Source organism: Parasteatoda tepidariorum, chromosome 4 (genome assembly GCF_043381705.1).
Source record: "Parasteatoda tepidariorum isolate YZ-2023 chromosome 4, CAS_Ptep_4.0, whole genome shotgun sequence".
Lineage (NCBI taxonomy): Eukaryota > Metazoa > Arthropoda > Arachnida > Araneae > Theridiidae > Parasteatoda > Parasteatoda tepidariorum.
In genome coordinates this window covers 27,343,073-27,364,909 of record NC_092207.1, presented here as the reverse complement: position 1 = coordinate 27,364,909, position 21,837 = coordinate 27,343,073, and the positions used below count along the sequence as shown (strand labels likewise).

Genomic DNA, 21,837 nt, shown 5'->3' with positions numbered 1-21,837 from the left:
TTTTCTCTGTAATAATTTTGAAATTTCTACTTCAAAATAAATACATATACCGATTTTTAAAACCATCTATAGAAACTACTTTTATGTGCTCGAATGGCAGGTTAGGCAGGTTTAAAGAGCGGAATAACAGAAATTCAGGAAAAATTATCTGAGAGTCGGGAAGTGTTTCCATATCTGATGTTGAGGATTGCTTATTAGCTAAACATTACTAATTTTTATTTGCACGCAAGACGAAGAGTGATGAAAAATAACACATTTTTTGCTACTACATAATATTTTTTAGTCATTTATATGAATATAATGTAATAAAAGGGATGAGTTTGGGAATTATTAGTAAATTGCCTGCGGAACGGATATAGTGAACTCCCGGTTATAGTGAACCAAAATTTCGATCCCTTGAAGGTTCACTATAGCGGGGTTTTACTGTATATCTATGCCTTTATTTTGAAACCATGCTTTGCAAACTTTTGCTGTGGGGCATGAAGCTGAATCCTGCTGAGAAATAAATGGTGCGTTGTTGGGGAAGAGATCCCTGATGGAAGGTATCAATTTTGGTTTCAGGACAGTTTCGATGTATTTTTTGGCATTCATGATGCCAATTTCGGGCCGAAAAAATGCACAAGTGCTACTGCCGATAGCAAAATTAAACGCCTATGCCTTCAAGATAGAAAAATTTCATCAGATGCCATTAGATGTGAAATAAATGCAGCGGGTATCGCAGTAAATTCAAGAACAACAAAGGAAGGTTATCAGGATTATAATATACTTAATTCGACTTTAATATAAAAACTGTTTAAATTACCTATCCACAATAGCAATATCTTCAACATCAGATGAAGATGACTCTTTCATCTCCATTTCAGAGCTCAACTCAACTAAGTCATCGCTAAAGATAAAAAAATGAAATTATTATATTGTTAATACCTCAAGCTTAGTAAAAAGGGTTAAAAAGGGATCCTTGGATGCAAAAATGAGTCAAACTAGCTCCAAAACAAATCTATATCGACTTTAATTTGAAAAACTCTATGTGTTCATTATTATATGCTTCATTTTAACTTCTCATAATTCATCTAACTCTGATAAGAGTAAATATTTTACTTTTAAATAGATTATAAATATATATATATATATTTGTCAATTCCACTACAAAAATTATTATGAAAGAAAAAACTTAAATACTAATACATGTGTTTCGAAAATTACTTAATGTATAAGATGTTGTTTAAAATACTTAATTTGATCTTAAAAAATAAAAAAAACTGTTTGAATTACCTATCCACGATAGCAACATCTATAACATCAGATGAAGATGACTCTTTCATCTCCATTTCAGAGCTCAACTCAACCAAGTCATCGCTAAAGATAAGCAAATAAAATTATCATATTATATAGTTAGCACCTCAAGTTTAGTATATATCTATGTTTAACATATTTTATTTATCAAAAAATTTAGTAACAAAAATTTAGTTATTAAAAATAGAGGTACATTTTCTTACACTGTGCACATTTATTTCTCATTCGAATTTCTTTAAATTCTTCACGTTCTGATTAAGATGAGTTAAATTAATTTGTATTTTTTAAAAAGAAGTCTTCCCAAATATTTTATAATGATTCCACAATGAAAATTATCATGCAAAAATAGCGATATAAATACTATATATACTATGTACTATGTTGAAAATTACTATATATATAATCACACTGAAAAATTAATACAATAATAATAAGATAAAAGATAAACAGATTACCTATTCAACATCTCAACATCCTCATCATCAGTTGTTGATGACTCAGATTGCTGTATTTCAGCACTGAGTTCTTCCATTTCATCGCTAAAGGTAAAAAAAGGACATTATCACATTATATAGTTGCTTTAAGTTTAACATATTTTCCTATAAAAAATATAGTAATTTAATAATTTTACATATTTTTTTTTAATGATTTCGGTGGGACATTGAACAATCTAATTATCAATTTATCTATAAATAATAACTATTTTAAACTATCAATTTAAAATCTTATTTCGATATTTTTTTTGCTCTCGTTTTCTTTTGCATGGCTATTATGTATATACTAATATGCAATAACTTTCATTAAATATTTAAAGTAGTTTCAAACTCAGATATTATGATCTCTTTAAGATAATAACTCTTTAAATTACCTATCAGTAGCGTCATTCTCATCATCAGAAGTCACATGTGACTCCTCACACACTATCTCACCATCAATTCCCAGCATTTCATAGCTAAAAGAAGAAATAAAATTATTACATTATTTAATTATCTCAAGATGGTCATCTGTCATCAGTTTCCTGCTTAACTCATACTTGAGATGTTATAAAGATCAGTTTCTGTTTAATAAAAAATTAATAATAGTGTTAAGTACTAAATATTGTTAAAAGAATATCTTTTAAACGTATGTTACTTAAAAATTTCTTATTAACAGTTACATTTAAAATGTTCTCCACACATGATATGTTCTAAATAAAAAATATATTGCAATGATTTATTCAAATAGTTATATTTAATCTTAATTGTTTAAATGTCGTACTACTTAATAACTACTACTTAATAAAACTCTAATACCTATTCTGTCACTAAAAGAAACAAAAACTTTTTTTTTTGTGCTGGCAATGTAAAACTGAAAAAAAAACCGAGGTAAGAGTTGGACAAAAATAAAACGTTTCATGATAAGTCATTTAAAAAATAAATGTTCTCTATTTTAGTTTTCATTATGAATCTTTTTTTTATTCAGGTGGTATTATAAATTACAGCAATGTTTAATTTTTAATAAAACGCAATAAACGAGGAAGAGAGATGCTTTTTATAAACCAAAATTAGGCAGAATTATGTTGATCAACGATTAATTTTTACTTATTGTGTAAAAATTAAAAAAAATATTAATGAATAAAAAAAATCTATGTAAGAAATGACAGCTAACTACCAACCTAAGTAGGTAGGTTCATCTAGGTAGTCTAATATCTCAAGTTTAAGACAATAAATATAGGAAAATAACATCTCAATTATTACCTGTATTTTATTATAGAATTTTGACTTTCAATCAATGGTTATATAACGATTCAGAATGCTAAATACGAATAGTATTGAATTAAGTTATACCAGTTTTATATTCGGTCGCTCTAAGTGTTGAAAATTGAAATTAATAGCTGTTTTTATTCACCGGTCTAAATTAACTTGTATAATCCAAGCATAAAATTAATGCAAATTATTAAGACACTATTTATGAAATGGATTATGAAATTGAAAAAAAACCACAAAACTATGCATCGATGTAACAGATTGTTTTAAGTTAACATTTCTTTATGTTAGCATTGGATAATTTAATTTATGCAAATATTTCGGATTTCAAATAATTTGACCGTGAATCTGTTTCTTTTGAGAAGGATTTTTTACTTGGCATTTATGTTTTGTGTACTTTCAAAATATGCCATTTTTTAAATGAGCAATCACATTATTTTACATTCTAAATCATGTACTTACCCATCTGTTTCAGATGAACTACTACTGCTGTCCTCAGCAAAGAATCCAGGAGCTAAAAATAGATTATAAATTAAATTTCAATTTACCTTGCCTTTAATTTATGTATTAATGACTTTATTGATTTTCTTGATTAATAAAAAAAATAATTCATAAATAAATTTCTAAATTACAGAAATTAGTGGTTTTCGCACACAAAACAATATAGACATCTAATATTACATATCATCAAATCCTGTTTATCTCCAAACATTCTTTGATTGATTCTAGTTGAGATTTGGTCAGGTTTTGAATTTATCTTTAACTTAAAAAACTATAAAATAAATTGTTTTCATAATTACGACAAGGCCTTGGATTCCTTTTCAACTCTTTTTGCCAGTGATTAAGCACAGCAAAACGAAATAATTCACTCATTTTCACAAATTATAAGTCACTTGTCTAAAAAGACGTTATTCACTTATAAAAGCTCAAATAAGAATGAGGAATTAATATTTTCTGCTATATTGTTGGTGTAAATAACAAAGGTATACTTTTAGCAACAATGTTTTAAGAACCATTCTAACAATGTACTAAAATTAAAAGTTTTACTAAATTCTCTGAAGTATTGTTGTTTACAAGTAATTAAAAGGAAAGAAAACGCAACAATAAAAATAGGATATTAACCACACAGGGCAGTAACAATAGAAGTTTAAGAAATTATATTTTCATGAAAAAGGACAAAGAATCAACTAATGATTACGACATTTAAGTTAAAACGTATTGACATTAAGCTAAAATGTTTAACATTAAGCTAAGCTGGATTACTTGGGTCTTACATAAAGATATTTAATTTTTAACGCTGAGAAAAAAAATCTGTGAAAACTTGTTTATATAAATCTGCTAATTGAAAAGTGAAGGATTTGAACACATCTACATTAAAAAAATTTCTAAAAGATATTATTTGAAGCTTTTGCACTGTAAAAAAAAAAATCCTAAATTTTTTGCTGAATGAATTCTGCACACTTTCCCACATTTTAAAAAATTCCGTATCCAATTACGGAATAAAGTATCAGCACTTTGTGTGTATAATTCGAAAAATCCATTTTACCGTAAAACCTATTTTTATCGTAAAATATTATACCGTACTTTTTGCAGAAACATTTATTTAATTAATGTAATTTAGCAAATTAAAGGTAATTATTACTATAAAATTACGGTATATAGGATTTCCTTTTCTCCATAACTCCTTTTCTCCATTTTCTCTACAATAACATATTTTTTACAGTAAACAATAAATGTAGACAAGGTTAATATTAGAATGTCGAGGTAACTTTTTTTTCAACTGATATGAAAATTTTGGAAATGAAAATTTTTCATTCATTATATTTTTCCTGAATTATTCAACCGATGTTTAAATTTTATATTTTTCAAGTAACTAATGCATTATTTAGGAAAAATATAGATCTTGCAAAACTTTATAATTCAAACCTTTTTTGTACCATTTCTAAATTAAATTATGAAATTTTTGTTTGTAATTATTAGAAATTATATTTTGATTAAATTTCCTTTAAGTAAAAGAGTTCAAATGGTGGGTACGCAACTTTTTTAATTTTGGAGACATACTTACAAACTCTTACGATAAAGCAGCCTAAGCTTATGTCAAGCACCCACTAGAGATCAAACCTAAGGTCTTCGCGACAGCAGATCAGTGCCTTTACCACTTAGCCATCGTAATTCCTTATTATGTTGCTAAGTGATGTTTTATCGCACTGCAAAAATCCCGAGTCTAAGTTAATTTTTATAGACCCCTGTTTCTGTTCGAAAAGGGACTGATTGTAAAGACACGGTTCCCAGTAGAACACTGAAGTCAAGCATCACTGGTTGCTGTCAGAAAGCAGGTGGGTGACCACTTTGAGCAGGCTGCGTACGGACCGAGGATGCGTGATATCGGTTCTCGACAAACTGTCCTACCGTAAAGTGCCCGACTTCATGCTCAGGTCATCGGGTTACCAAAGAAGAGGACCCATCCCTTATGCAGAGGATTAAAATTGCGATGACATGTCTTCGGATCATCCTCAGGGATGTTTCCTAGACCTTCGCATTGTGCAGCTCCTGTGCGAAGTAAATAAAACACCTACCTATCTATCTCTTCAAAAAGATAAAGTTAATTAATGTATTTTTATACATGTGTATTTGTGAAAGACGAGTATCATGTCAAAAGCGAAAATAACAACATTTAACAGTTGAGATGCGTCAAAAGAAAAAAGGCCTCCTAAACATCAATTTATGATCAAAATTCATCTATGAATATTATTTATTTTAATCATTAATGAAAAAATGCTTATCTAAATTGTCTATGAATGATATTTATTTTAAGCATTATTGAATAAAATTATGAAAAATATTTACCCAAATTGTTGATAAAAAAATATTTAGCTTAAACGTCTTTAAATAATAGTTATTTCAAGCATCAACGAATAATATTTATCCTAAGCGTCTATGGACAGTGTTCACTCTAATGAATAATAATCATTCAAAATATTTATGAATAATATCTGTCCTTATCTTAGCAACTCGATGTTCCAAGAGGGAAGGGACTTGGAGGTTCAAGTAGTACTAATTTCATGTTTTACATCAGAGGTAATAAAAGAGACTACAATCATTGGGCTGATCACGGAGCAGATGGTTGAGCTTCGTAAGATGTGCTTCCTGATTTCATCAAGGCTGAAAGCAATACAGATCCAGAATTTGTTCAAAATGGCGTGTATTTTTTAAAATTAGTGATAATTTTTTTCTCTTTATCTCTCTATGCTTTTTTGTCTATTTATATACAGGGTAACTTTGTTTAAAATTCGATTACCAAACATCTATACAAATATATGTCACAGTTACCCTTTGTATAATGTTACAGTTGATCCTTTACTTAAATCTTCTGTTTTAATTTTTTTTAAATATTTATTTACCTACAATTTTATAACAGTTTCAGTTTATTCTATGCGAAATTTCAAGTGATTTTTCTTAATTTAAAGGATTTTTTTCACAGTTTAAACGCAAAGATATTAATTTTGTTGTACAGTACGCAAAATAAAAAGCAGGTTACTCTGAAAAACTTTTGATCTAATTAGAGTACTTTCACGTTCTGGGATTCAATTTTAAATGTTTGAGAGAATGACCACAAATATGAAAATTAATTAGTGCACGCGATATCAGACACAAAAACGCACTTTTTATGAATAAACGTACTTTTTTCGACGGATTTGAATTTCTGTCCCACGGAATATAGGTCAGGAAAGCGTTCCCAAGTTCAGACTTCTAAATATTAATTTAAATTTCTGCATATTTCACTACATCTCGAGAACTTTTTAAGAGAATGAAACAATTTTTGCATACATTTATAAAATTCGTTTATCCAAGGATAACTTCATGCAAAAGATAACTTTTAGTAAATGTTTATTATTTCATTTAATAAGAAATGAAAAATTTGTTAATTGTAAGGTATAAAATATTTACATAATTTTAAAGCCTGCAATTTCACATGGAAAAATACAAAATTTGAAAAAAATTGATCGAATGGTCCTTGAAAAATTGAATCTTAAAAATATGGCTTCTTTAAAATTCAATTTCTCTGGAACGAATCAACCTATTTATTCACATTTTGTATTTTGCCTATAAAAATAACATTCTTCAGAATGATATAAAAAATTGTATACCTTACAATTTGAAGTTCTTTCGACTGTAGTTAAGTAAAAAAAAATTATTCACTAAAAATTATTTTTTATGGAATTACCTTTGGATAAATGAACTCTATAGTTGTGTGTAAAAAATTTTCAATTCTTTTAAAAAGTTCTCTAGATATGGCGAAATACATAAAAAATGAAATTAAAATTATGGGGCCTAAACTTTGGACCACTCTCCTGATTAAACTATGGGGACCATATTTTCCAGTTTACGGCTACCCCATGTATTTCGGGAGTCGGAAATCCGAATATGTCGAAAAAACGGGTATGTCTATTCAGGGAAAGTATGTTTTTGTGTCTGATTTCGTACTTAAAATATCGCTTGCACTAATAAGCATATTTGAGGTCACCCCATTGAATTATTAAGATTGAGTCCTAGAAAGCGAAGATTAGATTATTAGATCAAAATATTATTATTAGATTATCGATCAAAATTATTATTAGATCATCGATTATTCAGAGTGGTTCGTTTTTATTTTGCGCACTGTACATAATTAAAAGTAGAATTAGAGGAAACCTGAACGTACCTTTTAAATTGTCATCATTCTTGTGCTGGTTGTCTTATTCCTCCTGTATGCGGTCAGTATATTTCGTTGGCAAATATATATATTTTTTGATTGGAAGCATCTCATCACTGTGTCAAATACTATGCTTCTATTTGGATAAAGCAAGTCATTCCCTAATTATCTTAAATCTATGATTTTGTTTATTTTGTAGCGCCCACCTTATTCCAAATTTGGTGATGCTATTCTTTTCAATGTTAAACTTACGTAGTTTGACCATTGAACCCATTAGGCTATAGCTATTCCGCGTTGGTTTTGTACTACCACTTACGAACGATTCCGTTCTTCTTCGTTTAATTGCTTTAGATTTGAAGTTAATAGTTCTTATTTTCATTAAGTGGCTATATTCAATTTCCAAATACAATATCTTTCCATTTCAATATATAATATTATTATTGCGAAATGACATTTAATAGAATTCCGAAATCATCATTAAATCTATCATCAATCAATCATCCATCCTATCTCTATTATCTTATAATAAATACCATAATTAATTTGCAACAATCATCACATTATTTTATTTTTCAAATTAGAACAATATAATTGTTTAATGAAATGATATAAAATTCAACATGAGAAATAAAGCGTAAAGAATATGTCCAAATAAACAAAGAAATAAATCAACATAACATAAAAATCAGTATCCTGGATCCAACCCGGAAGACTGTCATTCGAAACAATGCGATATATGTCGGTGTTAGGTTTACTTTGAATTGTATTTCTACCTATAAGCATGGACGTTAAAGTACCTTTTTTTAGACATTGTATAAGTGTCCAAGTAATTTCTCGTCTAAAAATATGAGTAGAATAAAAAAGCTTTTTCAGCACATAGTAGTTTGATTTAACATTATTTCCGGCTGACACGGTACTGAAGAGCCACTTCAAGTTCAATCTTTACAATATAAGTTTATTTGTATCTCGATCCGCCCTATTTAAGGGCATACGAGAGTAGATACATACATTATACATACATAAGACATGCGTTATACACACATAAAACTCGAAAATTACACCAACTACAAGTATAATAATCAGAATATCTAAAATAATCAATACAAATCTATTAAAACAAGTGTAAACCCATTAAAATAGTAAAGTAGTAAAGGGCTGAGACACCCTGTGGCTGAGCGGTAGTGCTTCACGCTGTCGTGCCACAGATACCTAGTTCAATCCTCGGGCCGAGCAAGGTTGACTCAGCCTTTCATCCCTTCAGTGAGTAGATAAATGAGTACCAAGCATGCTTGGGAACTAAACACTGGGGATTCCGCATTCGGCTGACCACCTGACCGGAACATCTGCTCCTGTACCCCAGAGCTCAAGGTCAAGAAAACTGAGATGGGCACAGTAGGCCTTGGCCCTCATGGGCTGTCACGCCGCTGAGTTTAGTTTTGTTTAGTAAAGGGGTTAAAGAACAAAAGAGCCCAAAAATCCAATAAATGTTAAAACTTTGCAAAAGCATGTAAAACAGTAATAAAATATTAAAAGTTAAATTTCGGTATGAAAGTTAAAAAGCAGAACAAGTTAAGAATCAAAACAATTAGTTAAAAATTGATAAAAACAATACAAGTTAAATCTTAGAGAAATTTGAAATGATGGTAGATAAAAACACAAGACACCAGCAATAGTGTTCGCAGGCTCCGATCATAGTTAAATGTTGTTTAGAATGTTGCCCTTATAATTTTTTTAACAATGTTTCTACAGACCAACTTAGCAAAGTATGCAATGTCCGTCCTGCAAGATGGTTCCCACGGAGTGTTCGAAAGTGTGGACAGTTCATGATCAAGTGTTCGATTGTTTGATTGTCCCCACAGTAGGTACAGTTTGGGTTTTTATTGAAAAATCTATTTCGGTAGTCTCTAAACACCCCGTGTCCGGTAAGTAATCTTTACAATATGAAAGTGCATTGATGAAAACATTTGCAGAATCCGGCATTGAACGAGGATATGAATACAGAGACATCAATGCTGAAAAGCAAACCGGTAATTTTTTATTATTTTATAAAGTTACCTAAATTAAAAGTAAGCAAGCGTGATAGCGTCAGGAATATAGTAATGAAATATAACCGTCATGGTAGATCCGTCATCACCGTCCAGGTGATCTCTCAGAAATCCTGACGGTGCTGAATCATCCCTATCATCTCCATGTGGTGAGCATATCAAATTAGCAGATTTCATCATTGCCAAGTATAAAACTTACAGATTAGAGTTTAAGGCTTTTTGTCGATGTAATGGTTAAGCTCCTTCTAGGAACGCGTGGAAGCTCTCGAAAGAAGCATTATAAACTTCTTTGTTTTACTCTGCCCATATTTCTATTCTTCTGCTTTTTCGTTACATTTGAAAGTGTATGCTTTTCAAGTTCTAATAACTTTATTATCATGAGTTTACCATGTTATCATAATAGCAGAATAGCACTGTAGATTATAAATGAAGTTATAGTGAGTGTACCGCATACTGTGTATAACTGATTAACCATTTCCCACGAGAGCATGTTGATAGAGCTAAGAAGGATGCATCTTAGTATGACTTTGGATCCACTTTAAATGCTCTCATGCGAACTGATTAATAAATTATACTCATTCTATAGTGCACTACTCTTAATTTAACTTATAACCCTAAAGAGAAGTGTTGGTATTACTGTTATATTTCTAAATTTATTACGCGTGTCTACTTTTAATTTGAACTACTTGTTACAGTTAGTATGATTTCTTCACCGTAATTTTTTTAAAATCAAGGTTTCTATAAAATGCAACGGATGACTAAGAATGGCGAAAGAGGCAATACAGCTGTAGCATATTTAATACCTGCTCAAGATAGATCCAATTTAGATATTGTTGAGGTGGCATTGGTACCAAAGGTGACAAAGAAGTTTATTCAGTGTTAAACTAATTTGTGCCAATTTTTGGTAATTTAAATGAGTATTTACTAAAGCTTATATATAAATTTAAGTAATCCATTTCCCTGGAAGTCTCGTAAAATTTCATATCCGAGTGCTAACTTAAGATTAAGAATTGCTCTATGAAAAACTTTATACTGTCGCTTTTTGTATGCTTTCAAAAGTTACACTATAGTTTCCCAAGCTTCAAAAGTTAGTTTTAATTAAGACAAATTGACAAATAAACATTTTTCAAAAATATACTTAAGGATTAAATAGTTAAACTGAAAAAAATGTTTCATGTGAAAATCATAATCAAAAAAGTTACTAGAATATCATTTTTTTATTTACTGATTTATCAAATGAATGATTAAGTGATGATTAAATGATTGATTGAATGATTGAATGAATAAATTACTCACTGATTGAATGACCAACAGAATGAAAAATTGATTAATTGAATAAATAAACCTCTGCTGGATCGATTGAAAGAATCATTGATTAATTTATTCTTTCACTCATTATTATTCAATGAATGACTGACAAAAAAAAGAAAGAATGGATAAATTAATTATTGATTGATTGAACCGAAAATAAATAATTGATTGAAGGAATAATTGATTCATTCATAAATAAATGAATGATATTAATTAGCAATATAAGATTAAAAATTGCCTACAAAATTACTTCAAAACGGTTTAACAAAAACTAAAAGATAAAATCATAGTACGAATACATTAATCATAATTCGAATTTATTATTTTAGATTAGGGCAGAATTCCTTAATAATAGGAAATCATTCAGATCAAACAGGTTTTATTTATCAAAGCAAAGCTAAAAAGAATAACTCATTCCCTACCATAACAAACACAAACTTTTCTTAGAGTCTACAGAAAAAAAAAGAAGCCAGTAACTCCCAAAGTCGGAAAGTCAAATGTCTTTTTCAGCTCAACGAGCAGGGAGGGAGAACAAAGAACAAATGTGAGGAGAAAAATATAAAAAAGTATGGTACAGCGTAACAGGGTGTAACAAAAATCAATGTCGACTATGAAAACATACCCGTCACAGGGGTCAAATTAATTAATATTGGGTCTGAAAGGACAAAGAAAAGAGCAACTTTTGTCACCATCGAACAAATATTTGTTCTAGCTTTACCCCATCAAATGAGCCCAATTTTCCACACGAATTACTGTTGTGGACATAAGAGCAAGGCAAAATATTGATCTTGTTAAGAAGGATCACGGGGCACGATAGGATTTCCCCCTTTTTTTTTACCCTCCTTTAATTTTTTTTACCCGTTTTCTTTTACACCCTTAGTAACTGCTTTATTTTCCTAGTCATTTGTATCTTTTGTTTTCGGCTGATTTGTAGGTATTTGGTTAGTGTCTCGCGTGGTGTGAATTATATATCGTTTGCTNTAATCTTAAAGGTTGGAGGGTGTGACCACAAATATAATTATTAGTTAGTGCAGATGATATTTTAAGTTACGAAATCAGACACAAAAACGAACTTTTTCTGAATGAACGTGCTTTTTTTCGATGGATTTTAATTTCTGTCCCACAGAATATAGGTCAGGAAAGCGGTCCAAAGTTCGGACTTCTCAATGTTAATTTAAATTTTTGCGTATTTCACCACATCTCGAGAACTTTTTAAGGGAATGAAACACTCTTTGCATATATTTATAAAATTCGTTTATCCAAAGATAACTTTTAGTAAATATTTATTATTTTATTTAATAATAAGTGAAAAATTCTTTAATTGCGAGGTATAAAATGTTTCATATTAATCCTGTAATTTTACATGGAAAAATACAAAACTTGAACGTAATTGATAGAATTGTGTTTTTGAAAAATTGAATCTTAAAAATACGGCTTCTCTAAAATTAAATTTTTCTGGAACGATTCAACCTATTTCATTCATATTTTGTATTTTGCCTATAAAAATAACATTCTTTAGAATGATATAAAAAAATGTATACCTAACAGCTTGAAATTCTTTCGACTGTAGTTAAATAAATTATAAGTATTTACTAAAAAGTTTTTTTTTATGGAATTATCTTTGGATAAATAAATTATGCAGTTGTGCGTAAACATTTTCAATTCAATTAAAAAGTTCTCTAGATATGGCGAAATACACAAAAAATAAAACTAACATTATGGGGCCTAAACTTCGGACCACTTTCCTGATTAAACTATAGGGACCATATTTTCCAGATTACGGCTCCCCATATATTTCGGGAGTCGGAAATCCGAACAACTGGAGGATTGCAACAGGAGGATATAATGCTGTCTTCTTTTGATTTGCCACAGTAATTTTTTTTTCTAAGATGAAAAGAAACAAAAACATTTCTCTCATAAAAATATATAGAATTTAAAATTAGTTCTACTAATAGCACGCTGACACCAGCTTTTTTTTTATAAAACTTTTACCTTTCGGCAATACAAATGTTAACCAATATTCTTAACTTCCAATGGGCTCGATTTTGATAGGTCATTGATAAAAATTAAGCTATCATTCGAAATTCAGATTAAAGTTAAAAGTAATGATAAAAGATATATTTTTAAAAATTTTCATCATTGATGATTGAAATAAAAAAAATCATGCAGTCGGTAGGCATCATGCATAAATAATCATGCAATAATAAATTAGGGCAAAAACCTAAGTAATCCATTTTCCTAATTTTTTACCGACTGCATGCATAAATAATCATGCATGCAGTCGGTAAAAAATCATGCATAAAAAATCATGCAATAATAAATTAGGGCAAAAACCTAAGTAATCCATTTTCCTAGAAGTCTCGTAAAATTTCATTTCCAAGTGCTAGCTTAAGTTTAAGAATTGTTCTGTAAAAAACTTTACAGTGTTGCTTCTTGTATGCCTTCAAAAGTTTCACTTTAGCTTCCCAAGCTTCAAAAGTTAGTGTTAATTAAGACAAATTGACAAAATAAACTTTTTTTAAGAAATATGCGTAAAGATTGAATAGTTAAACTGAAAAATTTTTTTCATGTGAAAGCCATAATCACAAAAGTAACTAGAATATTAGTTTTTTAATTTATTGACTTATCAAATGGTTAAAAGATTGATTAAGTGATTGATTAAATGATTGATTGAATGACTGAATTACTCACTGATTGAATGACTAACAGAATTAATAATTGATTAATTGAATAAATAAACCTTTGCTCGATCGATTGAAAGAATCTTTGATTCATTGAAAGAATCATTGATTATTTTATTCTTTCATTCATTATTATTGAATGAATGACTGACAAAAAAAGAAGGAATGGATAAATGAATTATTGATTGATTGAACCGAATATAAATAATTGATTGATTGATGGAAATAATAATTGATTCATTCGTAAATAAATGAATGATATTAATTAGCAATATAAGATTGAAAATTGCCTACAAAATTACTTCAAAACGCTTTTAACAAAAACTAAAAGATAAAATCATAGTACGAATACATTAATCATAATTCGAATTTATTATTTTAGATTAGGGCAGAATTCCTTAATAATAGGAAATCATTCAGATCAAACAGGTTTTATTTATCAAAGCAAAGCTGAAAAGAATAACTCATTCCCTACCATAACAAACACAAACTTTTCTTAGAGTCTACAGAAAAAAAAAGAAGCCAGTAACTCCCAAAGTCGGAAAGTCAAATGTCTTTTTCAGCTCAACGAGCAGGGAGGGAGAACAAAGAACAAATGTGAGGAGAAAAATATAAAAAAGTATGGTACAGCGTAACAGGGTGTAACAAAAATCAATGTCGACTATGAAAACATACCCGTCACAGGGGTCAAATTAATTAATATTGGGTCTGAAAGGACAAAGAAAAGAGCAACTTTTGTCACCATCGAACAAATATTTGTTCTAGCTTTACCCCATCAAATGAGCCCAATTTTCCACACGAATTACTGTTGTGGACATAAGAGCAAGGCAAAATATTGATCTTGTTAAGAAGGATCACGGGGCACGATAGGATTTCCCCCTTTTTTTTTACCCTCCTTTAATTTTTTTTACCCGTTTTCTTTTACACCCTTAGTAACTGCTTTATTTTCCTAGTCATTTGTATCTTTTGTTTTCGGCTGATTTGTAGGTATTTGGTTAGTGTCTCGCGTGGTGTGAATTATATATCGTTTGCTATCGTTAGTCTTTGATAAAGAATGGGGGTTTAATTGCTTGGTTAATTGATATTCCTAATTAATTTTTGGGAAACTCGTATGCCTTTTCCTATTGAACAAAGCTCTAATGATTTGGTTTGGGGAAGTTTAAATTGCTTTTGTAGGGCTCTAGATGAATTAGAGGTAAAATTGGGCTTCAAAGGGGGTAATGATATTGATTTGAAATTTAAATGAATCTTCAAAATAATAATGACATTGAATAAATAAGAAGATAATGAAGATGATAATGAAGACGAAATGCAAGAAAATGGTTATTTATAGTTTGACTTTCTTAAAACTAGAAATGGAATATTAAAAAATATTTATAAACATGTATTCAATTATATTCGCCATATTCCTGGTTTTGCTAAAAAAAAGGATTAAACTTAAATAAAATTTCAATGAAATTTTGTAACTTTTAACTGTGAAAATAAGTAACATGCATAGTTAAAAAAAATTAACTAAAAAATCCCCAATTTTTTTATATTTAGAAGTGAAACGATATTAGAAAAAGCAAACCTAACAAAAATAAAAGAGGAAATCAATGCAAGAAGTTGGTAATAAACGGGGCACATATTGAGAATGCTAAGAGAAAAATTAGCGCTTATTTCCGTTTCTTAGGCCCCTGATGGTAAGAGGAGAAGGAGAAGACCAAGAGTAAGTTGGCAGAGACAAATGAAGGCGGATTTTAAAAGAGAAAACACTAAAGCATTATAGGAAGCCAGATCACAAGTCAAAGACCGGCATGGAGAAGTNGACCGGGGGGGGGCATGGAGAAGTAGACTGGATGCCTTAAGTGCAAGGTAAGTAAGTAAGTAATATGTTAGATAATGAAATATTCATCGTATTGATGAAATAAATTGGTAAAAAATAAAACAAACAAACATAGAAGTAGATAGAAGATAAACCAATCATGCACGATTAGACCACAATGCTCAATATGCTCAAGCATATGATACTAACGCTCACATGCATTCTGAGTTCATTCACAAAACAAAGAAATAGATAATAGTAAAGAGTTAAGTCGGATAAGTATGGTCGCAAATGCCTATCTGGTCTAGGTTTAAAAGCACGATCCTTTTCCGTTGACAAATTACATAAGGACATTAAATTTTTCTTTCGTTTATATCTGTTTTGTGATTTGCAAAACAAATTAAAACATTCTCTTTGAGTTGTGTAAAGCAATTACATTGGGCTGTACATAGCGAAATAATTATGGATTTTTTTGTTTGTTTTAGATTTGTCATAATACTTCAATAAAATTNATTAAAAAAATATTTATAAACATGTATTCAATTATATTCGCCATATTTCTGGTTTTACTAGAAAAAAAAGGATTAAACTTAAATAAAATTTCAATGAAATTTCGTAACTTTTAACTGTGAAAATAAGTAACATGCAAAAAAAAATTAACTGAAAACCCCCCCATTTTTTTATATTTAGAAGTGAAACGATATTAGAAAAAGCAAACCTGACAACAATAAAAGAGGAAATCAATGCAAGAAGGTGGTAATAAATGGGGCACATATTGAGAATGCTAAGAGAAAAATTAGCGCATATTTCTGTTTCTTAGGCCCCTGATGGTAAGAGGAGAAGGAGAAGACCAAGAGTGAGTTGGCAGAGGCAAATAAAGGCGGATTTTAAAAGAGAAAACTTTAAAGCATTATAGGAAGCCAGATCACAAGTCAAAGACCGGCATGGAGAAGTAGACTTGATGCCTTAGGTGCTAAGTAAGTAAGTAATAGGTTAGGTAATGAATTATTCATCATATTGATAAAATAAATTGGTAAAAAATAGAACAAACAAACATTGAAGTAGATAGTAGATAAACCAATCATGCACGATTAGACCACAATGCTCAATATGCACAAGCATATGATACTAACGCTCACATGCATTCTGAGTTTCATTCACAAAACAATAGTAAAGAGTTAAGTCGGATAAGTATGGTCTCAAATGCCTATCTGGTCTAGGTTTAGAAGCACGATCCTTTTCCGTTGACAAATTACATAAGGACATTAAATTTTTCTTTTGTTTATATCTGTTTTGTGATTTGCAAAACAAATTAAAACATTCTCTTTGAGTTGTGTAAAGCAATTACATTGGGCTGTACATAGCGAACTAATTATGGATTTTTTTTATTTGTTTTAGATTTGTCATAATACTTCAATAAAATTTGATGCTTGTATCGCAATTTTATTGACTTAATGTTCTCCTTCAGACAGAAAAGAGATTCAACTTACTTCTTCCACGTTAACCTACTAACAATTTTATGCCCAAAATTTCCTGATTTGTAAGTATTTAATAAATTCTTTTTTTTTCTTCATTTTATTTATTGAAATGTTTCGTTGGAAATGTTGGAAAATTTTTTAAACATACATCCTTAAAATTTAAAATTAGGTGACTAAGTTCAACAGAACGCATTTTAATGAATAAAAACAAACAAAATATATTGTAAAATGCTAATTAGTAGCTTATTAAATAAGGAAACTATTTTCATATAATTCTCCGTAGTTTAATATGGAGGAGGTAGGATCCCTTTTTTAGTTTGAAGGGGACTCTTCAGTTTGCGAATTATTGAAATGTAAAATCAGTTTTTTTTCTGGAGCACTTTGCATGAATATATAATCGATTACAACTACACTATACATCAATTTTTTAATTAGTTACATAACACCTAGTTACATAAATAGGTAATATTCTATTTCCGAAGGCGGTAAAAATCATGTTAATTCAGTACCTTGTAGCAACATGGCAGCGGGATCTGCAGATTTTCATTACATCAGAGATTATTTTTACTCTCCTTTTTTTATGGAAGAAAAATTATTGTGAAGGGAAACATAAAAATTATTTTTTATTTCTAATTTTACGCTATTAATACCTGCAACAATTTCTTAGTAAAATTTTATGGTCCATCTGCAAATGCATAAACTAAAATAAATGGATAATTTTCAAAATTCACATTAGTTTTCTTTAATTGCTGGAATTTTAATTAATAAAGAAATCAAATGATTTCTAACTTTCTGAAAATCTGGTTTCTTGGCTATAGGCTAAGAATTTGGTCCATTCTTCAAAAGTATTATTGCAAAAAAATATATTAAATAAAATTAATATAATTTTTTTAAAAAATATTTTTTTTGCATAATTTTAAAATCTCATATATTACCTGCCAACTCTTCCTGATTTTCTGAAAGATTTTAATTTCATATTTTAGATGGTAGCAAAATTTTTGAATGGATGCTTGATTCCTATTTTAAGAAGTTTGATTTATTATAATTTTAACTACCATTGCATTTAAATAGTTTCAACATACATAAGGAAAACCGGTAAGTTATCTTATTGCCTTTTAAATGATGGTAAAAAGTGAGTTACAAAGTCAGTGATAGTAAAAAGTGAGTTATACAAAGTTAGTGATGGTAAAAAGTGAGTAGCTTAAGTATTTGTCTACAATGGCACTTCAATAACTAGTTCACTACCACAAGGAATGAAGAATGTAAAAGTTAATAGGTATGTTATATGAACAAATTTTGTTATCAATCTGATTTTTGTATTTACATATTTTTTGGTAATTATTATATATCTTTCATATTATATATATTTTATACATGTTATATATATTTTATATTTATTGCCATAAATATTATATATATTTTATATTTTGTGGGTCGCAATCAAATTTGAAGTCGCAGATAGTGCTGTAGATTGACTTTGTAAATTCTGTTACCAGGTCTTATTAACAGTACCATATTATGTACTTATCATTATATTATCTGTAGTAACTACTACTACGATTAATTAAGCATCACTGACGTCAATAATAGTTTAATGATTACTTTATTTCCCCCTGAAATGGAATAGTAGTAATAAATATAGTATTAACGTATAGTACGTATTAATAAATTTATTAGTAAAGGAAAAACCGATACTAAACATACATTTCTATTCAACTGAACCAACATCATAGGCTTTATAGAGTTTTTTTAAGCAATAACTGTTTAATTAGAATCACTTAAATATTATTTCATGTGTTGTGGGGCATTCATAACATTTATTTGATTTATTTTATTTCAGATTAAAACAAGAAAATATCTTTAACGAGAGGAAAATATTTTAAGTAAGTGTGCATTTAAAAACACGATTGAAAAATGAATAATGCATTCAGTTAAGAAATCGATTAAGTAAAAAAAGAAATTTAATTTACTTTTTCATATCTCCTAAGTTCATGCGGTTTTATTGTTGAATGGAACTAAGCAAAGGCATATTTTTTTGATACATTTACTGATACATATTGGAAGAAAAAAAATACTCGTTCGGATAAAAGATAGCTCTTCAATTTATATCGGCTTTTGTAAATAGAATTAATTTAGTCTGCTAACTGAAATAAATAAAATAAACGAGGAAAGAAAGAAAAAAACCCGAACGAAGAGCATCAATTCACACTTTAAAAAAAAAGAGAAACAGGTTCTTTCATTAAAGAACAAATTTAAGATACAAGAAATATCATTCACCTTACTCTCAACGAAATTCCGTCGAAGTCCGTAAACTCCCGAAAACAGAAAAGGTTCTTCCTTCAACTTCCGCTATTCCAAACGGCATTTCCGGAACTAGAGTTATAAAAGCACACCTCAACTCATACTTACCCTTTCAAACAGAGATAAAAATCCCAACCCTTCCTTCCTTACCTCCCACTCATCTATGTAAACTATAAGTACTGTGTACTTTAATTACCTTAAGGTATGTCAGGCTTTAACCTTCCTTTTCCAGAACTTTCAGGCGGAGAGCGAAATCGGGTGAGTAGGGAGGATCGCAAATTGTTCCTAGGGAGAGTGAGAGGGGTGGTGGTATAGTGTAATTTTTAAGGTGAGTCATTTTGGGAGGGTGTTTTATTTAATGGCTCCTTCGTCAATCATATCTTTTATGGCTCCCCCACTGTGAAGATCTCTTCCCCCCTTTTTAAAGGAGGGAAGATCGCATTTAAATGGGCTTTTAAAAGAGCCGTTTTTATTTCGCGCATTTTCGAGCCTGCTTTGAATGAACGAACACAATGAGAAACTTTGCCTGCCTTTACATACAATAAATAAATACTAACTAAAAGCTGGAGACACCTTCTCATTTTAAGCAGTATATACAGTTTTGTTGTAGTTTTATCGGCTCGTAGTAAAGGGTCTTGGTCTTTTATTATTAGGATAATTTTCTCTTGTTTTACTTCTTGCTTTTTACACTTTCCAAGTCATTATATCATAAAATAGGAAATTCCTTGAAAGCTGAGAGGATAAAAACAATAAATATCAATACAGACAATTTAAATTATATTGCGTTGTTAAAAGAAAGAACCAATAAAAAAAATTGCCTTTTATCTTTTTCTTTACACATCTGTATTTAGTGTTAATATTTGCCAAGCTGTGTTGAATCTAAAATTTTAAAGATCAATTAAAAATTTTTTTTTTATGAACTGCTGTTTTTTTTAAGAGGACTAGGAAGGAGAAAGTTTGTGATTTTTGTTTAATCCAAAGCATAACTTGTTGGGCTCATCACTTTTCAAAGATGCAGGAGATGGAATTTTGCCTTTCACTTTTCTCTTTACGCATCAGAATTTAGTGCGTAGGTCTTATATTTTGATAGAAATATAATAAAAGTTGTGTTAAATCTAAAACTAAGAAGACAAAGCAAAAAAGAAAAAAAAATCAATAATTTTACGAGCCATCAAGATGGTTAAAAAAGAAAAAACAATCCAATTTTTGTCTCATCTAAAACGAAGGAAAGACACTCCTTTTAAGAGACGTGAGAGGTAGAAATTTCCGCAGTGATGGAAATTTATTTATTACAAGCATTATGCACTGCACGCTTTTCGCCTCAGGTTTGAAAAAAAATAGAATAATTTTTTTCCTAATAAGTTCACTTAGAAAAAGTAGTATTTCTAAATTTATGTTATTTTTTTCGTTCCTTTTTAGTTTTACGCTTAATAATTTTTTATGGCGGAAAAAGGTCGAAAAATCAGTTGCAAGATTCGACTACCATATACCTATAAAAACAATATAGTAGCCGGCCGAAGACTCCCCGTGCAGTATATGGTGACTGATGCACTTTATATCTTTCGGGTCACAAAGTCCTCCATGTTCCCATAACAAATCAATACCTCTGGGGGTACTGAATTGGAGATTGATCGTTTGCTGGTTCAGGACAAAATTACGATCTGTGGATAAATGAATGGATGTATGAATGGATCCGCCCTATAAACGGTGTGACGTATGGGTGTAACAGAAGTCGATTTCTTGGCCATAGATGGCGCCACTGGAAAACAAGAACAATTCCACCTCCTTTGCCTTAATGAACGACGACAACAACAACAATATAGTAAAAAAAGTGAGGACAATTTTGTGTTTTCGGAAAAATAATAATGGTTGTATGTCCCACGTGACCATGAACTAAGATTGATACGGAAGTTAAATATATTTTTTTGTTCATAGACCTTCCAGTTTTGTTTCCTTTTACTTTACAATAGTCCTTAATACTTTTTTTTCTCATTACATACATATGTCTGCAGGTTTGTGTGTAAGATATTAGTAATCCTTTCAAATTCCTTATGAATAAGAAATACAACATTACAAATTTATAAGTATTATAAATAAATAAATTAAATTTGAAAAATTAAAAAAAACTTTTTTTATAGTTTTGCATGAAAATGTAGGAAATGATATATACCGTGTAACTTATACGAATCCAAATGATATAGTCTCAGTTAATTTTTCAGACATGTGCATTTTATACAAACTTTACCTCAAAATGCATTGCAAGAATTTCTTATAAATTTTTTAAATAAAGCACATGAAAAGTTGGAAGAAGTTTGATTCTGTTATTGTTATTCAAAAACCGATAACTTTCATATGCTTTCCTTAAAAATCTTATGAGAAATACTTGTTACACATTTAAAGATTAACTTAATAAAAAATGACAAAGATGTCTGGAAAAATTAGCTGAGACTATATCAGCTGGATTTTTATAAGTCACAATCAATATT

The 21,837-nt window shown here is 29.5% G+C and overlaps 1 protein-coding gene across 2 annotated transcripts in view; it reads right to left on the bottom strand.

Annotated features, from left to right (window-relative positions):
• The window catches only part of LOC122271031 (uncharacterized), a 23,907-nt gene extending 4,405 nt beyond the window's left edge, over window positions 1–19,502 (bottom strand). The window contains exons 1-6 of one of the 2 annotated variants that reach the window (XM_071179575.1): window positions 19,328–19,502; window positions 3,501–3,552; window positions 2,162–2,245; window positions 1,749–1,832; window positions 1,273–1,356; window positions 803–886 (exon numbers count right to left, since the gene is read on the bottom strand). In XM_071179575.1, the coding sequence (XP_071035676.1) occupies window positions 803–886; window positions 1,273–1,356; window positions 1,749–1,832; window positions 2,162–2,238 (329 nt within the window). In that variant the 5' untranslated portion in view covers window positions 2,239–2,245; window positions 3,501–3,552; window positions 19,328–19,502. The other variant, XM_071179576.1, reaches the window with a different exon arrangement.
• Between the last annotated feature and the right edge of the window lie 2,335 nt (window positions 19,503–21,837).